The sequence below is a fragment of the Bombina bombina genome, chromosome 6 (assembly GCF_027579735.1).
Source record: "Bombina bombina isolate aBomBom1 chromosome 6, aBomBom1.pri, whole genome shotgun sequence".
NCBI classification, from domain to species: domain Eukaryota; kingdom Metazoa; phylum Chordata; class Amphibia; order Anura; family Bombinatoridae; genus Bombina; species Bombina bombina.
This window is the reverse complement of record NC_069504.1, coordinates 593,662,841-593,690,596: the sequence shown is the minus strand read 5'-3', so window position 1 is coordinate 593,690,596 and position 27,756 is coordinate 593,662,841. Positions and strand designations below refer to the sequence as shown.

At 36.2% G+C, this 27,756-nt stretch overlaps 1 protein-coding gene across 1 annotated transcript in view; it reads right to left on the bottom strand.

The window, feature by feature from the left end:
• Nucleotides 1–221: 221 nt before the first annotated feature.
• LOC128664529 (dual oxidase 2-like) overlaps nt 222–27,756 on the bottom strand; it is a 95,189-nt gene continuing 67,654 nt past the window's right edge. Inside the window, exons 24-35 of the mRNA XM_053719349.1 lie at nt 27,098–27,184; nt 26,815–27,002; nt 26,028–26,258; nt 22,977–23,076; nt 13,015–13,064; nt 9,521–9,648; nt 8,165–8,318; nt 6,465–6,694; nt 4,966–5,124; nt 2,773–2,928; nt 1,294–1,422; nt 222–344 (exon numbers count right to left, since the gene is read on the bottom strand). Coding sequence (XP_053575324.1) covers nt 222–344; nt 1,294–1,422; nt 2,773–2,928; nt 4,966–5,124; nt 6,465–6,694; nt 8,165–8,318; nt 9,521–9,648; nt 13,015–13,064; nt 22,977–23,076; nt 26,028–26,258; nt 26,815–27,002; nt 27,098–27,184 — 1,735 coding nt within the window. The remainder of the gene's footprint in view (nt 345–1,293; nt 1,423–2,772; nt 2,929–4,965; nt 5,125–6,464; nt 6,695–8,164; nt 8,319–9,520; nt 9,649–13,014; nt 13,065–22,976; nt 23,077–26,027; nt 26,259–26,814; nt 27,003–27,097; nt 27,185–27,756) is intronic.

Genomic DNA, 27,756 nt, shown 5'->3' with positions numbered 1-27,756 from the left:
TAGAAATAACTTATTCATTTAATTTATCTTTACTTATGTCTGATTTTACACTCTTAAAATACAATTATTATTCATAACATTTGTTGATAAATGTAAACAGACTATATTACTATGTTGAAAAAATCCTTATGTTGTCTTCTAGATAATGAGGTCAATTAAAGACATTTTAGCGACTGGCATCCTTACACTGGACCACCTGTGGACATGTTCTGTGAAAATCACTAAAAATTTTCATAGTGATGCACAAAATAGCCCTCATCCCTTTTATTCACTTGTTGACAAGCATTTTCTACATTTTTTGTCATTCCAGGAGGACCACAGCTGAACACACCAAATTTCTTGACCTTAAGAAATTAGAAAAAAATATCAATGTAATGGTCTGTAACAGACTTTGCATTACCTATTTTGCAAAATAAAATTAGAAAGACGTGATCAAACCATGTATGTTTTATTTTTTTATTACCTAAATCTAATACAAAATAAAGCAAAGTGATTGATTTAAAAAATATACATAATTTGTTACTGAGTATGAGTGATGGCCTAGCCCTATAATAATAATAATGATTTGAGGCATTAATATAAATGCTAAAAATTATCTGATTTTATGGTTGTATGATAGCTCATTGAATTTGAGATTTTACCCACATTGTAACAGATAAAATATGTAGATGTAAATTTTCAGGTTGTGGCTACCTGATTTTAAATTTAAACATTTTTTAAATAGAGAAATTGATCTGATATTAATAGCACATGCAAATCAAGTTAATAGCAATTTTGTGTTTGTCATATATTCTGCTATCTGCTATTTTGAATCATTACTTTTTGAGAACCTCCTATTTTTTATCATAATAGGTAGAGGGTATGTATTGGGTTAATCTATTAGTGGGGTATAGGGGTTTCTGGAATTTATTTGGTTTTCTTTAAAATGCATTATTTGTATAATATAGCCTTATTGTTTTCATAATTTATGGGGTTTTTAATATGGTTTTGAAGACTGTATAGTACTTAAGCATAAAACATTATTGTTTTTTTATATGGGAACCTAAGGAGGTTAGCTGCTATATTCATGATTCTACATAATAAGATGCACACAGGGTTTAATATACATGACAAACAATGTCACAGGAGGATACTAATAAGTTTCAAATTGTTATAAAAATGAATTTGTATTATTTTATCACTCACTGTATCATATTAAACAATGTTATAACAATTTAAATATTAATTAATAATAGAAGTGGACAATTGTAAAAATGTTAATAATAATGGTAATAAAAGGAATTTGTTGCTAACCTCTGGATGAACATCCTGTAGAGAATTGAAGAAGTCAACGAAAGGCGGTCTCCCAAAATGTGTTATGGAGCGCAAACCAGTTAACAGGCTCTTGTCTTTGATTTTCTGAAAATGACGTTCACAGATGTACTGGAACAAAAAACAACAAATGTAGAGGTTTATTGATCTATTATAATTGTAACATCTCATTTTGTTTAGTAATATCATTAACAATTATGTTCTTATTAATTACTTAGTAGACTCTGCTGTAATACGGCTTTCCATATATTAACCCTGACAGATGCCTATAAAAGCTTACTTATAAGTAATGTGTGATGACTAATATACGTTTGAGCCTGAGGAAACATAGAAACATAGAAACATAGAAACATAGATATTGACGGCAGATAAGAGCCATAGGCCCAGCAAGTCTGCCCAACCTTACCTAACAGTATAAACTTATCTAGTTCGTAGGATAGCCCTATGCTTGTCCCATGCATTTTTAAAGTCCCCCACAGTGTTTGTTGCTACTACCTCTTGAGGAAGTTTATTCCATAAATCAATCACTCTTTCTGTAAAGAAGTGCTTCCTCAAATTACTCCTGAATCTACTACCCTTTAGCTTGAGCTCATGACCCCTTGTTCTTGAATTTTCCATTTTATGTAAAATACCCACAGCCTCAGTTTTACTAAACCCTTTAATGTACTTGAAAGTTGCTATCATATCACCTCTTTCCCTTCTCTCCTCTAAGCTATACATATTTAGGTCATTGAGCCTATCCTGGTAAGTTTTATTTTTTAGACCATGTACCATTTTGGTAGCCCTCCTTTGCACAGATTCAAGTTTGTTAATATCCTTCTGAAGATATGGTCTCCAGAACTGCACACAATACTCAAGATGAGGCCTAACTAATGATCTATAAAGTGGCATAAGAACCTTACTATTTCTGCTGCAAATACCTCTACCAATACATCCAAGCATTCTGCTAGCCTTACTCGCTGCATTACTACATTGTTTACTAAGTTTTAAATCATCTGAAATAATAATTCCCAAGTCCTGTTCCTCGTCTGTAACAGTCAGTAAAGTGTCATTGAGTCTGTAAGGGGCCCCGAAATGTTGCTCTCTCTCTCTGTACTGCTGCCTATGAAAATAATGTGAAAAAGTGAAGAAACCGTATTTGGGTTTGCCTGCCTGTTCCTTCCCTCTTTGACTAATATACATATTATTTTTTTATTCCCTTGAAATGATTTATGTGCTGTTATATAAAATTAACATAATTATCTGAGAGACTTGTGAATTTGATGAATCATCTTGTGAAAGTAAAAGGTATTTCCTACAAGGAAAATCAATAGAACTTTTCATCTTCATAGTGACATCATAAGAAAATCGCTAAACATTGCTAAAATGTTACAAAAGTCAGGTTAAACTGAAAGTACGACAGTTTTATAATTACCAAAAACATTAGTATAGTAACATAGCTAAACCTAAATTGTATTTTACCAGCATGGTTGTACGGAAATCAAATTTTTCTGCAAGCTGGGTTATGTAGATGTGAACTGACACAAGTTCTCTTCTGTCATTGTTTTCCACTTCCCGGATAATATCCGTCAACCACTCAAACTGGCGCTGAGTGCGTGTAACCCAGATGAAGTAAATCTGTGAAGAATATTTTGTAGTTAGATAATATGTAGAATACTTTATTTTTTCTTTATTATTATTGTTTTATTAAATGGGACATGAAACCCAAAAATGTTCTTTTGATATTCAGATAGAGCACACAATTTTAAACAACCTTCCAATTTACTTCTATTATCTAATTTGCTTTTTTTTCTTGATATCCTTTGTTGAAAAAACAGTACTGCACATGGGTGAGCCAATCACATGAGTAATATATGTGCAGCCACTAATCAGCAGCTCTTGAGTCTACCAAGGTATTATTTTCAACAAAGGATGCCAAGAGAATGGAACAAATTAGATGGTAGAAGTAAATTGGAAAGTTGTTTAAAATTGCATGCTTCCTCTTAATCATGGGTTTCAGTATATTTAAAGATCATCATCATATGTTGAAGGCAAATATCCATCAGCATTTAACAAGTACATTGTGTATTGAAAATCATTGCAAGTAATGTGTTAATACTTAGCGGCCGAATTATCAAGCTCTGAATGACTTGAAGGCTCGCCAGTCCGCCTGCTTTGAGGCCGCGGACAGAAATCAACCCGATCGAATACAATCGGGTTGATTGACACCCCCTGCTAGTGGCGGATTGGCCGCAAATCTTCAGGGGGCGGTATTGCACAATTCTGGTGAACTGCTTGTGCAATGATAAATGCCAACAGCGTATGCTTGCCGCATTTATCGATGTGCAGCGGAGATGATACGCTACATTGTATCATGTCCGCTCGCACTTTGATAAATATACCCTTTAGAGTCAAATGATCTAAACCTGGTCTGGCGAGATTATTCATGACGTCTTGACATTACTGTGAGGTCCCTCAAAGAATTGTAGAAAGGCAAAAATTTAGCTTAAAGGGATAGTAAACCCAACATTTTTCTGTCATGATTTAGATAGATCAATTTTAAGCATCTTTCTAATTTACTCCTATTATCAAATTTTCTTTGTTCTCTTGATATCTTTATTTGAAAAAGCAGGAATGTTAAAAGTGATGGTACATTTTAGACTATAAGAATGTTGCAATAAAACATATATTAGTTTGCAAGTAAAACCACATAATTATTTTTTTTTAAAGTGTATATATATTTTATAATAAAAGGTTTATAATCCTAATTGGTATTGTCTGTTCCTCCGCCCCCCTTCATTTCCTCTTTTGGCTGGGTTGTGATGTATAGAGCAGTCACATCCACTCTCTGCATAGGCTTTCTAATGGGCTTTAAAGGGGCTGGACTGACACACATGTTGATTGGATATTCACTGGAATTGTCATAAAAATAAAACTGTTCATCCATGTGGGCCGGCATAACATTGTAAGAGAAGCATTACTATATGCACTAATTTAACTCTTTCACAGGTGGATTAAAAAAAAAAGGTACACACATACTTTTTTAATGGCAAAGATTACATTTATGGCAATTGATTATTTAAAGTTTACCATCACTTTAAGAGCTGTTTGTCTAGCTATGCACAGTTCTAGATGTGGCGCTTAAAATTCCAATATAATGCTCAAAAATACCCCTCAAATATTTAGTATGATTTCTCTGCATGACATCAACTTGGTGGCCATCTTGGATAAGTCATGATAATCATTATGTCATAGTTATAAAGGATAAAGCATTCAGTCAGTAATGGAACTATATATATATATATATATATATATATATATATAAAATCAATACACATTTTTGCATATCTAGGCAAGTTCCCTGCACACACACACAAAGGGGTTAAACACATAGCACTGTTGGTCCTGAGCAGAGACGTCAGCTGATGCAATCATCAGTGCTAACTGCTGATTGGATCAGTGGCAGTTTCTGCTCTGGACCAACATGATCTATGGGTCATGGGCATTACTTTAATTATGTCTTTAACTCGTTGAAGCAAAAAATTAAGATTGATTTAATAATATTTTTGGATTTTAAAGCTTTGCATAATATTACTTTCACAGAAATTAAACCAATATTAGATATTTTTTTGTCTGTAAAGGTGTAATTCTGTGTGGTAAACAAATAAATCTTACTTTCTTGCAACGGATCCTTAAATTGACAGATGATTTGAATACTAAATCTTTGAGAATTGAAGCGAATGGGGTGACACCAATTCCTCCACCAACTAAAACAGAAACTTCAAAATGATTCCATTCCTGATGCCCCTCTCCAAAAGGTCCATCCAGGTACAGCTATGAACAGAGGACACAGTAGTTTTAATACATGTACATAATCATTACAAAGTAATTTAGATTGGTGCAGTAGCTTTTACAATGAATTGATAATGTCAATTAGGGCTTAAGTTTTATACTTTGAATATAGTGTCATCTACTTTTTCATACCACAGAAGCAAAATTCAGCTAATACGTTTTATATGAATCATGTTTCAATTCATATAAAATACATTTTCTGTTCATAAAATTAATCATTCAAATACTGTGTGAAAGAAATTTTAAGGTCATAAAAATAAATGAAATGCTGCTAAAAAGAGCTGAAACATATTTCAAGCATCAGATTGCCAAATGTAAGAATCATAGAGGGACATCTACAATCAAAAGTTCTACCAGTTGAGTTGCACCGTGGGGATATGTGCAGAACAAACCATACTTTTGTTTGCTACAAAGTAAATGAAAGCAAAAGTAGAGGACCTCTATGTACCCATATTGTTGTGTAATGCTGGACCACATCAATATCAGGTGTAACTGTTGACAGCATGGTGGGATTGGCAGTGTTGACAGTGGAAGGCACAGCCAACTCACCAGTGTTAACAGAAGTAGCACTGACTGGGAAACCCCTCCCTCTTGTTCGCCTGAAGCCTGAAATGCTGCTTTGTTTGTCTTGGTGTATAAATGCCTCAATATATCTTTTTTTTTTTTTTTTTTTTTTTTTTTTAAATATAGGTGCTGTGGATTGTGTTTCTACACTTTATAAATCATCAACTTCTTCACTGCCAGGTTCTGGGGCCATACATTAACCCTCTATGGTGAGGACATGATAATACCCTCTGTATATGTAAATGCCAGGACATAGAGATACCACTGTATACAGTTAACCCTTCCACTGTCATGGTGCATATATATATATATACACACACTCAATCTCTATGATTTATCCCATAGAGCCATATGTATGTGTCCAATTAAACTATACTCCAGGGGAAGAGCTCTGGCAGTATGGCTACAAAACAGCAAGCCCAAATTGTTTTCTATCCTTGTGGAACAGTTGAGGATGGCCTACAGGTACGCATATCTCTGCTCTATGCATTATTTTGAATTTCAGCTGGCTAAGTTCCACACGTTTATTCACATGCATGTTTTGTTTTAATTGAGCAGTATATGCATCTCAATTAGCTAAGTATATCAGCAAAGAAAATAAAAGGTAGGGCATATAACATTTTCTTGTTGAAACTAAACTTATTTAACGGTAGAATAATCAATCTAGAATCTAAATTCTGTAAAAAGCTATTTTTCACAAATTATCATTTCAAACATTCTCTTGCAGCCATAGAGCAAAACAAAACAATAAAAATTACCTTAGCTTGTATCATCTCTGCCATATTTTGAGTGGAATAAAGCTCCCTCAAACGAGTTGTCCATGGGCCAACAGCTCTAATATGTAAACTTAACGTCTCTTCATGGGGGGCAGAAGTTAATGTAAAAGGATGGTACTCATCTGTGCCAAGTGCCAGACAAGCAATTCTCACCCACTGTCCAGATTTATAATCAAATGTTGATGGTCTCTGGAATTTAAGATGGACAACACCTGATACAAAAGGGAAGAATATTTAAATATTTAACAATTATATAATAATAAATATTTGCAGTGAATTGATAGAATCATGCTGACGATAGTGTATTGTAAAGGCTACTTGTAGTATAAAATAAATTATTATTATTATTTTAATATTATAAAGCAATATATTTAATGTATTGATAATGCTGTTAAATTAGCAATGTGCATTTCAACAATATTTTCAAACATTGTGGCCCCACCATTAACTCTTTTCTTACTCCCTAACCAGTCTCTTACCCTAATCTATACTAATGTATTGTCATTTCAGTCTCACCGTAATGGAATAGGCAGGATATCCAGATCATATTAGTTACTTGTAGAAATTGTTTGCATACGTTACCATTAATAAACCAATAACATAACAAGTATTATGTATACTCATTTTTAGGGGCCCATTTATCAAGCTCCGGATGGAGCATGAGGGTCCGTGTTTCGAAAGACTGCTGCTCCATAACCCTGTCCGCCTGCTCTGAGCAGGCAGACACACATTTCCGAAAAACAACCCGATCGAGAATGGTCGGATTGATTGACACCTCCCTGATGGCGGCCGATTAGCCGCGAATCTGCAGGGGGTGGAGTTGCACCAGCAGCTCACAAGAGCTGCTTATGCAATGCTAAATACGGAGAGCTTATTGCTCTCTGCATTCAGCGAGGTCTGGCGGACCTGATCCGCACTATGGGATCAGGTCCACCAGACCTTTGATAAATATTCCCCTTAGTCTTTCTTCTGCAGTTGATTTTATTGATTAAAAAAAGGAAATTCAATATTAAAATATCCTGTTTTATTGGAATCTCATGTTTTAAAAATATAGGCTCCATTTAGGAAGCTTTGGAACCCCATCAGCTTAAGGGCTCGCACGACCACTGCTTCTTATCCCAATACACCAAATGTTATGTGGCGGATCCCAATCCCCTGGACTTTCCATCTGGGGAGATTAACAGCCCCTGCTCACGTGCGATCCAACATAAATTTTACTAAGCCCCCCCCAAAGAATTCTATTAGGTGAGGGAATTTGCGCACCTGCGCTATTCGACATGCAGATGTTAGCGTGCAATAGACTATTGCATAATACAAAAATGACATTGAACTGAATATGAGCACAAAAATAGAAACACTTTTGATTGTGCTTGAGCGACGCAAAATGGTGATAGTATTTTTGTGCTTCTTTTGTTATCTAGCTGCTGTCTATTGTAAAGCCTAGGCAATAAGACAGAGAAGCTTTGCAAACTAGAGATGAGAACTGCAGCAAAAGAAGATTATAAAACATAAATTTCTGCTTTTGTATTAACTTCCCCATGTGTGTTTAAATAATTATTCAGTTAGTTTAATAGCCTGTTTAAAAAAAAATCAGATAATTAAAAAACACACACAATAGTAATAATAAAATAAGGTATAGCATTTGTATACAAAATAGAATGCAAATCATTTATTTTTCATACCTGAAGGAAGTTGCTCCCCTTGCACAACATTGATTTCAATTTTCTTTCTGCTCAAGCTAATCAGTTTGTCAATAACAAAGATAATTGCCGGTGGAATGAAAAATATGTGAAACTTTGGGAATTGGATCAGAGCAAAACTACCATGCATGATTGTCTGTAAAACACAACGAGGGTCTTAAATTCAGAGAAAACAAAGCAAAATGTAGACACAAGATGCATTGGGAATAGAAATCAGGAGACTTTTTATTATAAAAAAACACATCTCTCTTATTGGTTTGAGTTGAGGGACTCTAATATCCATATACAGATAAAGGGCAGATGATTATAAACTCACCACCATGGACAGAAATCACACAAAATCTTTGTAATATAGAAGTCTCCCCTTCATTTATAGAACTCTGCATAGTAAGATAAACATTTCTCAAAGTAAAATTTGTGTTTCTACATTATCTGAGGGACCTCGCTGTACTGATGAGACTTCATAGATCATCTCCCCTTAGCAGAGAGCTTTAAATGAATACCAAAGAAAGATGAAATATATGAAGGACTCTACGTAGACAGACAGACAGATTTTTTAATTCATTCATTAATTAATTAATGAATTATTTGACAACAGTGAATACTCTTAGGGGTATATTTATTAATGTGCGAGCGGACATGATACGATATAGCGTATCATGTCAGCTGCACATCGATAAATGCTGACAGCATATGCTGTCAGCATTTATCATTGCTCCAGCAGTTCTTGTGAACTGCTGGTGCAATGCCGCCCCCTGCAGATTCGCGGCCAATCGCCCGCTAGCAGGGATGTCAATCAACCCAATCATATTCGATTGGGTTGATTTCTGTCCGCCGCTTTAGAGCAGGCAAACAAGTTATGGAGCTTGATAAATTGACCCCTTAGTCTTTGTAGGCAATAATATATTGTACTGCTTTATATATTTTTATGTTTAAAGTTCACTGAAAGAGTCTACATCTGCTTTTTACTTCACAATTTAATTTCCCATCTGCATCTCCAAATATAGAAAGTGAACTAGTTTATGAATTAGTCATTTAAAATCCCTCTTCAGCCTTGAAAATGCTCCCGACCTCTCAGTTATCTTATGGTTGCCCTTGTTTCTATACCCCTGTTTATCTCACCAAAACTGTAAAGCATTTTAAAATCACTATTTCCTGAGGTAATTATAATAATCCATTCTCATAGCTAATGTTGTACCTCAGTGCATAGTCTTCTATTTTATTATTTTATATTATGCATTTATTAGTTTTATAGTTGGTGTATAAGTACTAAGTGCAATATATAGCATGTAAAATGTTGTTTTAATTATTGACATGTCCCAGTAATTGTTTACTCACCAAAATGTAGAAAAGAACATACAGTTGGTGTACCAGCCAAAACCCACGGAAACTAACACGCCGGAAATGAAACGTTGAAAAAACATACATCAGAGCCATAATTGCTAATAACAGAACTCCAGTCATCCCTGCAAGAATTTACCAAACATAATTATGCAGATTCTGCACAGTAACAATAGCAAAGGAAGCAATTACATGGATTTACATGGGGTTAGCTACCAAAATATGTGATCTTGGCAGAAAACAATTTATGTTTTTTACATGTGCATTTTAGTTTCCTTGTTCCCATAAGCATTGCAATATGTGCACTCATTAAAATAGTATTTATCTACAGAGACTATAAATCCACTAGAAGCAGCAGCAAATGAGTCAATCATGACAATATTAGACTGTCAAATTAAAGTATATTAAATGCAAAAAGGGGAGATGGTGTATTTCATGCCAATGATAGGTGGGTGACCCTTTGATTGAAGTTACCCCAGGCACCTGTCTACTATGCTTAAAGAACATTCCAATACTGAACCAAGTACTTTACCTATTTCTTTGCTTTTAATGCTCGTTTTTTTTTTTTTTTTACCTCAGAATTAAAAACAAGATATTAGCTGAAAAGAGTGTCAGTACTTGTGTATACAATATAGCAAACTATATTTATTTCACAACAGCACAAACTCGTGAAAAAGGGTTTAATCTTGAATAGATTAGATAAGCAAACATATGCTTTAAACCCTTTTTCTCACAATGAACTTACTGTTCATCATCTACACCTACAGTACCTTGTATGAGTGCACAGGGACTGCTTGGAACCATACAGTTGTTGTGTCCCTCATGTACTCTTGTGGACGTTTGCCATTGTTTCAATGTACCCCTGAGTTTGTTTGACACCCTGTTTTTGATCTTACAATAAAGACATCATTTTTTACCTGCACATACCCTGCGGCTGCAATTTGTCCCAATACAAGGTAACTTTCATGGTTTATCAGAGTTCTTTCGTTTGGATACCGGAGGAGTGGATCCTTACCTTTCATGGGGCGGCCTGAGCAAAAGATCACACAGCGGCAAGAGTGGTGAGATTAACCGGCTTCACCTTAGTTTCAGTTTACACGCTGAAATTTGTGTTTACCTGTATCTTACTTATCACCACACCCACACGCCATATGATTCTACCCTCAGTTTGTTACAAGTGATTACTACCACTGACTACATGCTACACTGTTTACGGTTTTCAGAGCACCTGTTACCAGCTACATGATATCTACTCAGTATCAGCTATTGTACATCATTTGCTTGCAATCAGTGGTTTACTTACGAAGTGCAGAGTCTGCATCTGTTTGTGTTTTTGGGTTTGACTACTAGTTGTCTGTTGTGAACACTCTTCATATCAGTGACCTTTATACTGCCTTAACATATGTTCTACCTTAAAGGGACATTGAACCCAAATTGTGTCTAATTATTCAGATAAAGTATACAATTTTAAACAACTTTGCAATTTACTTTGGTTATCTAATTTACTTTGTTGTCTTGCTATTGTTTGTTGAAACCATACCTAAGTAGGTTTAGGAGCAGCAATGCACTACTGGGGGCTGGCTGCTGCATAAATTAATCTTGTCATTGACTTATCCAATGTGTTCAGCTATCAACCTGTAGTGCATTGTTGCTACTTCAACAAAGGATAGCAAGAGAATGAAGCACATTTGTTAGAAGAAGTAAATTGGAAAGTTGTTTAAAATGGTATGCTCTACCTCAATCATGAAAGAAAAAAAAAATGGTTTCATGTCCCTTTAATGAGTTTGGGCTTTTAATGTGAGATTCCTTTAAATCCATACCAATCTGACATTGTTTTATTTATTTAGCTTTGATGATATGTATGTTTTCTTTTCTCTTGCTTGTATATACAGTATATATATATATATATATATATATATATATATATATATAAACATGTTTATGTAACATTTCTTAAAGATTGCTGAAAAAAAGACAAAACTCGTTCAGGGTCCTCAAAATCTTGAGGGCCTTGAACTGAACAATATAAAAGAGTACAAAGTGCTATAAAAGTAAATAAACCATATAGAACATGTTACATAGAACAAGTTCTTGCATTATTATTCTTATTAAAAAGACTTCAAAAAAATATTTTCTGAAAGAGCAGCCAACAAATGTTTTTTTTTTTTTTTTTAAACAAACAAGAAATGCAAATGTATTTTGTAACTGATAATGTGGTATTAACCCCTTTACCCAATTAGACATATATATATATATGTCATGTGGTGCAAAGTTTATTGTGCCACATAACATATATGTATGTCCGAGCTGCAGGAGGTGACCCAGCGGCGGGGGTGGGGGGTAGGATGGAGGGGGGAAAAATGAAGGGAGAGGGAGGGATGGGGAGCTACACTACAGAAAAGTTGTGGTGAGGGGCCCTAGCTATGATCTCTGAAGGGGGAGGTGGGGGGACCACTACACTACAGAAACACTAAAAAAAAATATATATATATATATATATATATATATATATATATATATATATATATATATATATATATATATATATGTATCTATAGGTACTGACAGATATCTGCCAGAACAAAGATGGCCACCATTAGTGGAAAGGGGAGGGTTAGAGAGCTATTTGGAGGAATCAGAAAGGTGTGGGGGTTGAGGAGGATCACTACTCTGCAGAAAAAATAAAATAAAATAATAATAATAATAATAAAAACTAAACTGCATTCTGGCAGACTATCTGACAGTACCTAAGATGGTGGTGACCATTGTGTGTGTGTGTGTGTGTGGGGGGGGGTTGAGGGAGGGAAGAGAGCAGTTGATTAGGGATCAAGGGGTGGGAGGGTAATCTCTACACTATGGCTAAAATTAACCTTACAAGCTACCTGACTAATCCCTTCAATGTCGGTAATAATAGAAGTGTGGTGCACAGCTGCAATTAGTGACATTCTAATTACCAAAAAGCAATGACAAAGCATGCTATTTCTGAACAAAGGGGATCCCAGAGAAACTTTTACAACAATTTGTGTCATGATTGCACAAGCAGTATGTAAATAATTTCATTGAGAAACCCAGTTTGTGAAAAAGTTAACTTTTTTTTTTTTATTTGATCGCATTTGGCAGTGAAATGGGGGCATGAAAGATTCCAAAATGGGTCTAGATTAATACCTAGGGTTGTCTTCTTATAAATAATATATAGTTTTGACAGGTAAATAAAAAAAACAAGGCTCTATTTCTGTTTAAATGGAGTGATAGCAAAAGTGCTAAAAATGATTCAGTATTTTGGGCAAGTTCTTCTCTGAAATTTCCGGTAGCGGAGGGGTTAATGGTCTCAGACTGGTAGAGGGCAACGCCCTCTATTCTCTGTTTTTGAAGGACAAGCCTCTACAAGCTTTGTGACAATAAAAAGTCTATGCTAAGACTTTTATTTTGTAAATGGTAAATCCAGGAGTAAAATGCTTCTTAAATCATTAGTATATGCTATTTACTCTTACCTGGCACTGTTTCAAAAAACCACCAGTAAAATTTCTTAGGGTACTCGGATCTGTAGAAATAAAATTAAACATAAATCAATTTTACGCACAAATATAGCTTTGTAGAATAAGCTATAGGGCACATTCTGTAAATCCAGATTGGTTCTCAAGCCATCCTTTTAAATTGACTGACATATCCTAAGTTGGTAGTTAAAATATCCAAACTGCTATTAGAAGTATAGCAAGTCGCATATAATACAGTCAGCTTTAAAGGAACAGTAAAACAACTTTGCACTATACTTTGTTTATTTTGCCACATATTCATGTAATTTAACTCTTGCAACTGGAAATGTACACGGCAGACTTCTCAAGGCTAACTCTGCTATATATCTATAATTGATCTGGACACATCTTATCAGATAATGAACTGCAAAAAAATTCATTTTGCATGCATAATGACCGCGGCTATTCTAGTAACAAGTCTGGATTGGCTCCTTAGAATAAGTGGTGGGTGAAGTATCGCTACTGAAAAATAACTGCACCAAAAAGGGTTAATGTGTTTTTTAAATGAGTTGGCTGATAAGTTAGAGATACATGGGGGTAGATTTATCATATGTCGAGCGGACATTATTCTCTGTAGCGAATCATGTCCACCCGACATTGTTAAATGCCGACAACATACGCTAGTGAAATGCTTGTGCACTGCCGCCCCCTGCACATTTGTGGCCAATTGGCCTCAGGCAGGGGGTGTCAATCATCACATCAGATCAGGATTATTGCATTTCGCCCCCTAAAAGGTGGCAGACAAGTTAAGGCGCTGCTTCTTAACTTAGGTTTCAGGCAGACCTGAAACCTCGGGTGTAGAAAGCAGAATCCGCTGCTTGATAAATCTACCCCATGGTATTAAAAAAAATTCTATTATGTATATGACAGAGCAATTAAACATGGTAAAAAGTTTTTGCATGGAAACAGGAAGTGCATGATTGTGTACTACTGAATCACAGAATTGTACAACTCCCACAGATTCAGTACAGGAGCATCCATTTTTAAAAAAAAAAAAAAAAAGCAGTATAATACATTTTGAAACACTTTCACAATAGAGAAAACTTTGAGTATCATTTCCCTTTAAAACCAAACTAAAATGTTGTATAACCTATTTTGCTCTGTCTGAATTTAATGCAACTGACTCCAGACTGTTTAAAGTTGCTGCTAAAGGTATTTGTTAAAAGATAAAAAAAAAAGTTTCATTTTAATACAAGTTGACTTTCTGAGAATGTGTGTAAGTTTGAGACTTCTGACTTTTCTTTTTTTAAATTCAATTAGACAGCCAGGTGAAACAAATGTTCATGAATTGACTCTAAGTAAAATGTTAGTGTCATGTTATTATAGTATGCTTAAAATTGTCTGCTTTCAAAATCTTCTGATTTGTGTTTAATGCAGTTGGTTTTTCTTTAGAAGCAAAGCTAAAGTAAGTGTAACTGGTTATTTTTATATATACAGTATATATGCAACATATAGCATACTGCATATTTATCAGGAGATGCCACTCAATAAGCCCATTGAGTATGTTTATGATCTTCTTTTAAATAGTCTATTAAATACATATATAAAGACATAAATAAATAACCATCTGGACTACTTAAAGGGACAGGAAACCCAAAAATGTTATTTCATGATTCAAATACAGCATACAATCTTAAGCAATTTAACAATTTACTTATATTATCCAATTTCCTTTGTTCTCTTGGTGTTGAAAATTATACCTAAGAAAGCACAGGGGCTGGGAGCTAGCTGCTGATTGGTGTCTGCACATAAATACCTCTTCTTATTGGCTTACCAAGGCGAACAGCTTATTCCCAGTAGTGCATTGCTGCTCCTTCAATACAGTATATTACAAAAATGAAGCAAAATTGATAATAGAAGTAAATTGTGTTGTTGAAAGTTGTTTAAAATCGCATGTTCTATCTGAGTCATGAAATAAATTTTTTGGGTGTTATGTCCCTTTAAGCTGTTGAAGATTCAGAGTTCTAGGTCCTGCAGGATATGTTCCTACCTCTCTTCTCTGAAGGTAGTGGAAATACCACAATTTTCATAAAATCAGGAACAATAAATAGCGAAACATTATGGGCCAGATTTCGAGTGGAGAGCAAATTAACGCTCCCGCTCTAGCATTAATTGCGATAGAAAAATCCAAAGTTAGGATATTGAGTTCACGTCCATGTATTGCATATTTTCATTTGAGGTAATCCGACTTGAAAATATGAATATTTCACATTTGAATGTTCTTCACATAACAGATAATGTTCTATTTATTCATAAATAAATATTTCTACATATCTGATGCTTTTTGGTACAATATATACAGGTAGCCCTCAGTTTACGCCGGGGTTAGGTTCCAGAAGGAATGGTTGTAAATCGAAACCGTTGTAAATTGAAACCCAGTTTATAATGTAAGTCAATGGGAAGTGGGGGAGATAGGTTCCAGGCCCCTCTCAAAATTGTCATAACACCTAATACATTTATTTTTAAAGCTTTGAAATGAAGACTTTAAATGCTAAACAGCATTATAAACCTAATAAAATAATCACACAACACAGAATATATAATTAAACTAAGTTAAATGAACAAAAACCTTTGCTAAACAGCATTATAAACCTAATAAAATAATCACACAACACAGACTTCACTTGCATTTTTCTGCAAACAGTTCTTTATATGCATTCCAATCTGGACTGATTTATAGACAGGAAGATATTGTTCCTTTGAAATCTGCTCGATAGCTCAGGTCTGGTTAAACTGATTAATTTCAGCATGCTTGGCTTTGCTGCAACACAAGCGGACGGATCCACCTACTGGCTATTTTAATAAATGCACTGCTTCTCAAAGCTTTTCAATAGCAGTCACCTGACTGGAAAAAAAGGTTGTTATTCTGAAACAGTGTAAATTGAACCGTTGTAAAACGAGGGCCACCTGTATATATATATATATATATATATATATGGTAAAGCCCTTTGCCTGCCTTTTTCTTCTAACATCTGAGACCTAGTATCTTTGAGCCTTTATAACTTTTGTGTGCAATATTTTTTTAAAATAATTTTTATTAGATAGTATTATTATTATGAGTGTAACTGTACTTTGTAATGTATTTTTAATGTGTTTTGTGCCACTTTTTTGTTTCGTGAACAGTTAACCAGTGCTCTGAAGTTGCAGAGCACTTCATTCTAGCATAAAACAGAATTTATGCTTACCTGATAAATTACTTTCTCCAACGGTGTGTCCGGTCCACGGCGTCATCCATAACTTGTGGGAATATCTCTTCCCCAACAGGAAATGGCAAAGAGTACAGAAAAAGCTGTCCATATAGTCCCTCCTAGGCTCCGCCCACCCCAGTCATTCGACCGACGGACAGGAGAAAAAACAGGAGAAACTATAGGGTGCCGTGGTGACTGTAGTTAAATAAATAAATTTATCAAACCTGATTAAAAAACCAGGGCGGGCCGTGGACCGGACACACCGTTGGAGAAAGTAATTTATCAGGTAAGCATAAATTCTGTTTTCTCCAACATTGGTGTGTCTGGTCCACGGCGTCATCCATAACTTGTGGGAACCAATACCAAAGCTTTAGGACACGGATGAAGGGAGGGAGCCAATCAGGTTACCTAAACAGAAGGCACCACGGCTTGCAAAACCTTTCTCCCAAAAATAGCCTCCGAAGAAGCAAAAGTATCAAATTTGTAGAATTTGGCAAAAGTGTGCAGGGAAGACCAAGTTGCTGCCTTACATATCTGATCAACAGAAACCTCGTTCTTGAAGGCCCATGTGGAAGCCACAGCCCTAGTAGAGTGAGCTGTGACTCTTTCAGGAGGCTGCCGTCCGGCAGTCTCATAAGCCAATCGGATGATGCTCTTCAGCCAAAAGGAAAGAGAGGTAGCAGTAGCTTTTTGACCTCTCCTTTTACCAGAATAGATGACAAACAGAGAAGATGTTTGTCTGAAATCCTTTGTTGCTTCTAGATAAAACTTTAAAGCACGGACTACATCTAAATTGTGTAACAAACGTTCCTTCTTTGAAACTGGATTCGGACACAAAGAAGGTACAACTATTTCCTGGTTAATATTCTTGTTGGAAACAACCTTTGGAAGAAAATCAGGTTTTGTACGCAAAACGACCTTATCTGAATGGAACACCAGATAGGGCGGAGTACACTGCAGAGCAGATAACTCAGAAACTCTTCTAGCAGAAGAAATAGCAACTAAAAACAAAACTTTCCAAGATAACAACTTAATATCTATGGAATGTAAAGGTTCAAACGGAACCCCTTGGAGAACTGAAAGAACTAAATTTAAACTCCAGGGAGGAGTCAACGGCCTGTAAACAGGCTTGATCCTGACCAAAGCCTGAACAAAGGCTTGAACATCTGGCACAGCTGCCAGTCGTTTGTGTAACAAGACAGATAAAGCAGAAATCTGTCCCTTTAGAGAACTCGCTGATAATCCCTTATCCAAACCCTCTTGTAGTAAGGAAAGGATCCTAGGAATTTTAATCTTACTCCATGAGAATCCCTTGGATTCACACCAACAGATATATCTTTTCCATATTTTATGGTAAATCTTTCTAGTTACAGGTTTTCTGGCTTGTACCAGAGTATCTATCGCAGAATCCGAAAACCCACGCTTAGATAAAATCAAGCTTCAATTTCCAAGCCGTCAGCTGGAGAGAGACTAGATTTGGATGTTCGAATGGACCCTGTACCAGAAGATCTTGTCTCAAAGGTAGCTTCCATGGTGGAACCGATGACATATTCACCAGGTCTGCATACCAAGTCCTGCGTGGCCACGCAGGAGCTATCAAAATCACGAGGCCCTCTCCTGTTTGATCCTAGCTACCAGCCTGGGAATGAGAGGAAACGGTGGAAAAACATAAGCTAGGTTGAAGGTCCAGGGCGCTACTAATGCATCCACTAGAGTCGCCCTGGGATCCCTGGATCTGGACCCGTAGCAAGGAACTTTGAAGTTCTGACGAGACTCCATCAGATCCATGTCTGGAATGCCCCATAATTGCGTCAACTGGGCAAATATCTCTGGGTGGAGTTCCCACTCCCCCGGGTGGAATGTCTGACGACTCAGATAATCCACCTCCCAGTTTTCCACTCCTGGGATGTGGATCGCAGATAGATGGCAGGAGTGATCCTCCGCCCATTTTATGATCTTGGTCACCTCTCTCATCGCTAGGGAACTCCTTGTTCCCCCCTGATGGTTGATGTAAGCAACTGTCGTCATGTTGTCTGATTGGAATCTTATGAATCTGGCCTTTGCTAGCTGAGGCCAAGCCTTGAGAGTATTGAATATTGCTCTCAGTTCCAGAATGTTTATCGGGAGAAGAGATTCTTCCAGAGACCATAGACCCTGAGTCTTCAGGGAGTCCCAGACCGCGCCCCAGCCCACTAGACTGGCGTCGGTCGTGACGATGACCCACTCTGGTCTGCGGAAGCTCATTCCCTGGGACAGATGATCCTGGGTTAGCCACCAACGTAGTGAGTCTCTGGTCTCCTGATCTACTTGGATCACTAGAGACAAGTCTGTATAGTCCCCATTCCACTGTTTGAGCATGCACAGTTGTAATGGTCTTAGATGAATTTGCGCAAAAGGAACTATGTCCATTGCTGCAACCATCAATCCTACTACTTCCATGCACTGAGCTATGGAAGGTCGAGGAACAGAGTGAAGAACTTGACAAGCGTTTAGAAGCTTTGACTTTCTGACATCTGTCAGGAAAATCTTCATTTCTAACGAATCTATTATTGTCCCCAAGAAGGGGACTCTTGTCGACGGAGACAGGGAACTTTTTTCTATGTTCACCTTCCAGCCGTGAGATCTGAGAAAGGCCAGAATGATGTCTGTGTGAGCCTTTGTCCTTGAAAGAGACGACGCTTGTATCAGAATGTCGTCCAAGTAAGGTGCCACTGCAATGCCCCTTGGTCTTAGAACCGCTAGAAGGGCTCCGAGTACCTTTGTGAAAATCCTTGGAGCCGTGGCTAGCCCAAATGGGAGAGCCACAAACTGGTAATGTTTGTCCAGAAAGGCGAACCTTAGGAACTGGTGATGATCTTTGTGGATAGGAATATGTAGATACGCATCCTTTAAATCCACGGTAGTCATAAATTGACCCTCCTGGATTGAGGGTAAAATCGTTCGGATAGTTTCCATTTTGAACGATGGTACTTTGAGAAATTTGTTTAGAATCTTTAAATCTAGAATTGGTCTGAAGGTTCCCTCTTTTTTGGGAACTACAAACAGATTTGAGTAAAAACCCAGTCCTTGTTCCACAATTGGAACTGGGTGTATCACTCCCATTTTTAACAGGTCTTCTACACAATGTAAGAATGCCTGTCTCTTTATTTGGTTTAAAGATAAGTGAGACATGTGGAACCTTCCCCTTGGGGGTAGTTCCTTGAATTCCAGAAGATAACCCTGAGAAACTATTTCTAGTGCCCAGGGATCCTGAACATCTCTTGCCCAAGCCTGAGCGAAGAGAGAGAGTCTGCCCCCTACTAGATCCGGTCCCGGATCGGGGGCTGCTCCTTCATGCTGTTTTGGTAGCAGCAGCAGGCTTCTTGGCCTGTTTACCCTTGTTCCAGCCTTGCATCGGTTTCCAAGCTGGTTTGGTCTGTGAAGCATTACCCTCTTGTCTAGAGGCTGCAGAGTTGGAGGTCGGTCCGTTCCTGAAATTGCGAAAGAAACGAAAATTAGACTTATTCTTGGCCTTGAAGGGCCTATCTTGTGGGAGGGCATGGCCCTTACCCCCAGTGATGTCTGAGATAATCTCTTTCAACTCTGGTCCAAAAAGGGTTTTACCCTTGAAGGGGATATTAAGCAATTTTGTCTTGAAAGATACATCCGCTGACCAAGACTTTAGCCAGAGCGCTCTGCGCGCCACAATTGCAAACCCAGAATTTTTCGCCGCTAATCTAGCTAACTGCAAAGCGGCATCTAAAATAAAGGAATTAGCTAACTTAAGTGCGTGTATTCTGTCCATAACCTCCTCATACGGAGTCTCTCTATTGAGCGACATTTCTAGTTCCTCGAACCAGAACCACGCTGCTGTAGTGACAGGAACAATGCACAAAATGGGTTGTAGGAGGTAACCTTGCTGAACAAAAATCTTTTTAAGCAAACCCTCCAATTTTTTATCCATAGGATCTTTGAAAGCACAATTATCCTTGATAGGAATAGTAGTGCGCTTGTTTAGTGTAGAAACTGCCCCCTCGACCTTAGGGACTGTCTGCCATAAGTCCTTTCTGGGGTCGACCATAGGAAATAATTTCTTAAATATAGGAGGGGGAACAAAAGGTATGCCGGGCTTCTCCCACTCCTTATTCACTATGTCCGCCACCCGCTTGGGTATAGGAAAAGCGTTGGGGTGCACCGGAAACCTCTAGGAACTTGTCCATCTTACACAATTTTTCTGGAATGACCAGGTTGTCACAATCATCCAGAGTAGATAAAACCTCCTTAAGCAGTGCGCGAAGGTGCTCTAATTTAAATTTAAATGTCACAACATCAGGTTCTGCCTGTTGAGAAATTCTACCTGAATCTGAAATTTCCCCATCTCACAAAACCTCCCTCATGGCCCCTTCAGAGTGGTGTGAGGGTATGACAGAACAATTATCATCAGCGCCCTCCTGCTCTACAGTGTTTAAAACAGAGCAATCGCGCTTTCTCTGAAATGCAGGCATTTTGGATAAAAAATTAGCTATGGATTTATCCATTACTGTCGCCAATTGTTGCATAGTAACAAGCATTGGCGCGCTAGAAGTACTAGGCGTCTCCTGCGTGGGCAAAACTGATGTAGACACAGAGTGAGATGAAGCAGAACTATCTTCACTCTCTTCATCTGATGAATCATCTTGGGCAACCTTACTATCTGTGGAAGTACTGTCCTTACTTTGTTTGGACGCTATGGCACAATTATCACACAATTTGGAAGGGGGAGACACATTGGCTTCCATACATACAGAACATAGCTTATCTGAAGGTACAGACATGTTAAACAGGCTTAAACTTGTCAATAAAGTACAAAAAAAACAACGTTTTAATTAAAACCGTTACTGTCTCTTTAAATTTTAAACAGGGCACACTTTATTACTGAATATGTGAAAAACAATGAAGGAATTGTTCAAATTTTACCAAATTTTCACCACAGTGTCTTAAAGCATTCAAAGTATTGCACCCAAAATTTCAGAGCTTTAACCCTTAAAATGAAGAAACCGGAGCCGGTTACAATTTTAACCCCTCTACAGTCCCAGCTACAGCCTTTGCTGCGACTTTACCAAACCCAGGGGGGAATACGATACCAAATGAAGCCTTCTAGGAACCTTTTCAACTACTTTCTGATCCACACACATGCAGCTGCATGTCCTGCTCTCAAAAGTAACTGCGCAGTAATGGCGCGAAAATGAGGCTCAGCCTACTACAGTGAAGGCCCTTCCTGACTGAAAAGGTGTCTAAACCAGTGCCTGACGTTAAAAAACGTTCCCCAAAGTTTATAAGTGTGAAATTCAAGCTCAATCTGAATAAAATGCCCAAATAAAGCAATCGATCATGCCCATAAAAGTGTCTACCAGTTTTATAGCCCATATTAAGCCCTTTATTCTGTTTGAGACTAAGAAAATGGCTTACCGGTCCCCATGAGGGGAAATGACAGCCTTCCAGCATTACACAGTCTTGTTAGAAATATGGCTAGTCATAGCTTAAGCAGAAAAGTCTGCTAACTGTTTCCCCCAACTGAAGTTATTTCATCTCAACAGTCCTATGTGGAAACAGCAAACGATTTTAGTTACTGCTGCTAAAATCATATTCCTCTCACAAACAGAACTCTTCATCTTTTTCTGTTTCAGAGTAAATAGTACATACCAGCACTATTTTAAAATAACAAACTCTTGATAGTAGAATAAAAAACTACAACTAAACACCACATACTCTTAACCATCTCCATGGAGATGTTGCCTGTGCAACGGCAAAGAGAATGACTGGGGTGAGTGGAGCCTAGGAGGGACTATATGGACAGCTTTTGCTGTACTCTTTGCCATTTCCTGTTGGGGAAGAGATATTCCCACAAGTTATGGATGACGCCGTGGACCGGACACACCAATGTTGGAGAAATCGTTATTGCACTCACACAAACACATTTACTTTCAACTCGTAATACGAGCTGTAAGCATGATGAGCACAAACTCTCGCAATATACCCATTATTGCTCGGGTGCAAACGTTTGCGCTCCAGTCATAATCTAGCCCTATACATTTTATTATATTTAAGACAAAGGGTGTTTGTAGTTGTTTTTTAGATAAGTAGCAAAAATACATAGAGGGAGTTTAATATAGTTACAAGCCTTAGTAGATTTAAATTGGTCAGATTTTTTTCTGAAACTCATAGGGCTCCATGTACGAAGCAGCAAAAGCTGCTCCGGAGCCTTTGCGGGGCAGGTTTGCATATGTGAGCCTGCTTCCCGCAATGTAAGAAGCAGCGGTCATTAGACCGCTGCTTCCTACACCCTACGCCACCTCTTAGGTGGCGAAGCAAAATCACAGAGAGCTCGCTCGCTCTCGGTGATTGACAGCCCCTTCAGTCGCGTGATTGGTCGAGCGACTGAAGGGGCGGGCATTACACACTCCGCTGAGTGTGTAATGATACATACGGGCAAGCGGATCAATAGATCCACTGCCCGTGTGTAGCGGAGGCGGGCGGACAGCTTCGCGAGTTAAGAAGCTGTCCGCCCGCCTCTTAGTACATGGAGCCCATAGTGTTAAAGCAGAAATATATCAGATGAAATAATCTTTGGTAAAACTTTGAAATTTTAGATTTTTAAATCAAGATGAATATCATCCTTATTTTATATTGTTACATTATATAGAACAATGTTAAGTACAATGCTTGCAAAAACTACCACTGTGTAAATAACTCATGTTATTGTAATTTACATACCCATCATTTGCGAATGTTGCAGGGAAGAGGCAGCTGAGGATGCTGAGAGGGGTAATTGTGAATATGTAGACATTTACTAAATGGCCAACTGTATGAAAAACTAATAAAGAAAAGAAAAAAATATATAATAATTACTATAGAACTATAGGATCTTACCAGGAAAGGTATAAAAAATAAATATAATAGATATATACAAAATCTTAATGAAATAACAGCGAATAAATATGCTAAACATATGAGAGGTCCAAGTAGAAAAAAGTCCTTGCATTATAACTGCTATTAGAAATATAAATAAATGGTATATTAAGACCGATGAAATTAGCTGTCAATTTTAATATTTTTAGTAAAAAAAATATACATAAAAATCCACACGTTAAGAAATATTACAAAGAAATGTTTTGGAAAGATATTAAAATGAAATAATTACATCCTGAACAGATGGAGGTGATAAATGAACCCATACTAGAAAAAGAAATTAACTCAGTGATCGAGATATTATCCCTGAGTAAATCAGCGGGGCCAGATAATCTACCCTTTGAATACCATAAAATTGGACAACAGAATTGTTCATAATTTAATTATTTATTAATATTAAAAGCAACCTTCCAGATAGTTTTCCAAATTAAAAATGATTCTATTAAAACCAGGGAAGGATCCAGAGAACATGGATTCAGATTGTCCCATATATTTGCTAAATACAGATTATACATTTTTGGCAAAAAATAGAATTTATACATTACTAGCTAAAAGTATCCAAAATGATCAATAAGGTATTATGGAGGGCAGAACATATATAACTAATTTAAGAAAAGTATTTCTGGTTTTAGCAGAAAATCATTATCAGAAGAAAGACTCATCTAAATAAAAAAAAGATGAAGCAATTTTATGTTTAGATGCCCAGAAAGCTTTGGATTTAGTAGTGTGGGACATTTATTCACCTCAATGGCAACATCTGGTTTCAAACGTAATATTGTATATGCTAAAAATACATTGATTCTATTCCAATAGCCTCATTTATTGTAAATTCAAATCAAACTTCTACTTTTAATGTGTTTAGAGGTGCAAGGTAGAGATGCCCAATTTTACCACTCTTGTTTAATATAGCTATCAAACCTTTAGCTATTGATTTAAAAGAATGAAAAAAGGGATTACATTTAAAAAGAATAGAAGTCACACTTTATTTATACAAAGATGATTTGATATTAAGTATTTTTTTTCTACATTTCCGGTAATATTTAAGACTAAAGAGAAATCTGTCTTTTTTCAGGCTATACGATAATAAAAACAAAATCAGAGATATTATCATTGATTAAATATAAAACTTTTAAAGAAGTCAGAAGATTGTTTTATATTTATTTAAGCAAACAAAATATGGGGCTAGCACTACCTAATATTCAAAAGTATAATATTGCTGCATTGTGTAAAATAATGGATTGGTTATTAGAATTACACCACTTTTTCTTTAATGAAGGAAGAGTTAAATGGAGCCATTTGATTTTAGGGCAACCCCACATATAAAAAAGCATATCCTAGAATTATTTTTTAAGAAAACAGAGATTTTAAAATACACCTTGTTAGCCTGGCATAAATTATGTAATTATTTAATTGTAAGAGGTAATCCAATCTTTAAACATCCAGTCAGGATGCTTGACCCGTGACTTGCAAGGGAGCTTGCATCTGGCATGTACAGGCACTTTATTTCCCTTCTCAGTTTAAGGAAGTTTACTATGAAATCTATCAAGATTTCTGTGAATTTTCACAAGATCAGAGTAAAGCAAAGTGTGAACTCAGCACTGATTAAGCTGATTGGCTGTTTTTGTCATCTTTTTACAGAGTTGCTGCATCACTTTCAAGTGATTTAGCATATGAGTAACATATAACAGAAACCAATATCACATTCTGGCTAATTATTATCGGTTATTTGTAGAGCGCCAACAGATTTCGCAGCACTATAAACAAATGTGGAGTATAACAAAACATTTATAGGGATCAAACAGGTAGAGGGCCCTGCCAAGAGTCGCACTGTTGCAGTTGGCTCTTAAGAAGGTGATCTATAAACAGCTGGACTCTTAGGCTTACATGCTAAGGGGATTCAATGGGATAGTAATGGAGGAGAGGAACTGGTATAAAGAAAGGTTAGTGTAGGTTGTATGCATCCCTGAACAGTAGAGTCTTTAGGGAGCGCTTTCAAAACTATCGGATAGTCTTGTGGAGCGAGGCAGAGAGGCTAATGAAGCTAAATCTACCATGTTTCTAAACTATCAATTTATTGTTGGCTAGTGTAGCATACTTACACATTACAAGATTGTCTCTCTGCTCATTACTTATCTATTCTTTTTTTTCACTTTGGTAATGTGTCCTTGACTATAAACCAAGTCAAGAAGTTTGTTGCTTGCCAATAAGTGATGTCATATAAAACATTAATGTAAAATTACTAAATTTGGGATAATTATCACTGCCCCATAGTCAGCATTTGACATATTTCTTATTGCCACCCAGAGGAGCTAAAGTAATTTAAATGATAATTTTCTCCCTTTTAATGTTTTCTCATTTGTCTGTTTTAACCTACTGGTGTGTATTTAATTGTTTGTGAATGGCTGCTTTACCTTTATTTTGTTATTTTACATAGCTGCTTTTGCCTGATAAAACTGCCTTTATACCTAAAATGTGAATACAGGTGTATTTTCTATAGTAAAGATATGTAAACATGAGACAATTGCACTAATTAAATTCCCAGTGGGGGTAGGTGAAAGAGATAAATTTTTGTATTTGAAATAGCTGTTTGTACCCACCCCCCCCAGCCATAATAGGCATTCAATACCTAAGTATTCAGCTGTTTGTTTAAGCAGTGGTTACAAATCCAGCTATTTAACATACAGAAATAAACAAAAAAGAAAAATAAATCCATACATTTAATACTTTGTAGTAGGTATAACAAGTTATTTGCAACACAGTAAGGTGAAACAATTTTTATAGTACAGTGATTTGTGTGAACAAATATAATATTATCAAGGCTGTGATTAAGTCACACTAAATATATAGGAATCTTACTTGTAAGGATAAGGGCACTCATAGCTATCAATCGGTGAAAGTCTACTGCAGCATCAAATGGGATATAGTGGTTTAAGAAAGTCTCACGAAGGAAAGTTATTACATTTCGGCACATGGTTAGAAGTATGTAGGAGAACATAAATGAGATGGTTGCAGCTGATCCCCGAGAAATAATAAGTCCTACATAGGTGGTGTCAGCAATTCCAGTTGATGGAGAAGCAAATCCATAATCTAAGGAATTATAAAAACATATTGTCATAAATATACTAGAATGACATGTGAACCAATCATTTTAGTCATGCATTTTAAACTGTTGTATCCATAGAAACCCAATTTTTCAGAATATTATGATTATGTGATCTTACATTGGGTGGTTAATTTTGTTTAAAATAATGATAATAAGAAATTTAGCAACTCTAACAAGGAACAATAACTGAGTGGAGTCATATTCTAGCCTGCTTACTTGAATTTCTTTAACTTTTATATTTCTTATAGGCTTTCTGAAACAGCAGTGCTGTTATTTCAGGAGTGGAGACGTTTCCTTTGCTAACCATAGCTGCTGCATCAGAAAGCTGACTCTAGTCATTTGCAAATAATTGCATTATATTAATCTATGATTTATGAACATGCTAACAGTCATAAGTTGGAATACAATATTTTTAAGTAGTACAGCTTCTAAAAGTAGTAATTTAACCCAAGTCTATAGTAAGGTGTAAGGCACAGCTTAAAATAGTCACAACACTAAAGACAAACTAATGATTGAATGTATTCAATGCAAATAACTTACAGTAAGATCTTTCAACAAATAATCCAGCTGATATACCATAAAATATAACAAGACACACAATGTGACGCCTGTAGTTTTCAATTAAACGTTTAAATTGCTGGATTTTTTGACGGATCTTGCTTGAATGATACCTTTCTCTTCTTGCTTCACTATATACAGTTGGCTTATTTAGCTGATAGCCATTCACTCTAAGCAGAAAATACACAAATAGATGTATTTAATATATATATTTTTAAGTGTGTATTTCAAAATGTATTCATAATTATTTTCATAAAATACATACGATTTATTAATCCTTTTTCGAAGTCCCTGTGCCTCCAATTCCACTGTACAAATACTCGTTAAATCTGTACCATCAATTAATTGCTTTCTGTATATAAAAAAATAATTAAAAAATCATCATCAGGTTCCTAAGTTTAGTTTTTTCCCACTCAAACATTATATATATGTTTTATCAATAGCTGCCATATTGTAAGTCAATTTTTTACAATTTTGATACTCAACATATAAATCACAGTTACAATGAATGCACAATTATATATAAAAAAAATATTAGTGTAAATTTTATCTGTTTTAAGCACAGTATACCAATTTTCTAATAAAAATTTGGCAAAAAGCAGATAATGAAAACTTTACTGGTAACCAACGAGCACTACAGCAAGTACAAAATGTTGATGGCACGACAATAGTGATCACATCAAGTTGGCTTAACAGAAATGTTATAGTAAGGGCTAGGGTTAGATTTAACACTTTTTGTTAGCCAATAAATTTACAATGATATCAACATAGAATGATCATTTCCTATTTTCACCGCTGCTGATGATTTTGTTATGTTGACATTATTGATGACACCCTTTTCCAGTTGATATTCTAATGGTAAATAAGCTAAAATTGATTCAACTCAAGATTGAATGTTTTATCAGATTTTTTTTTTTTTTTACA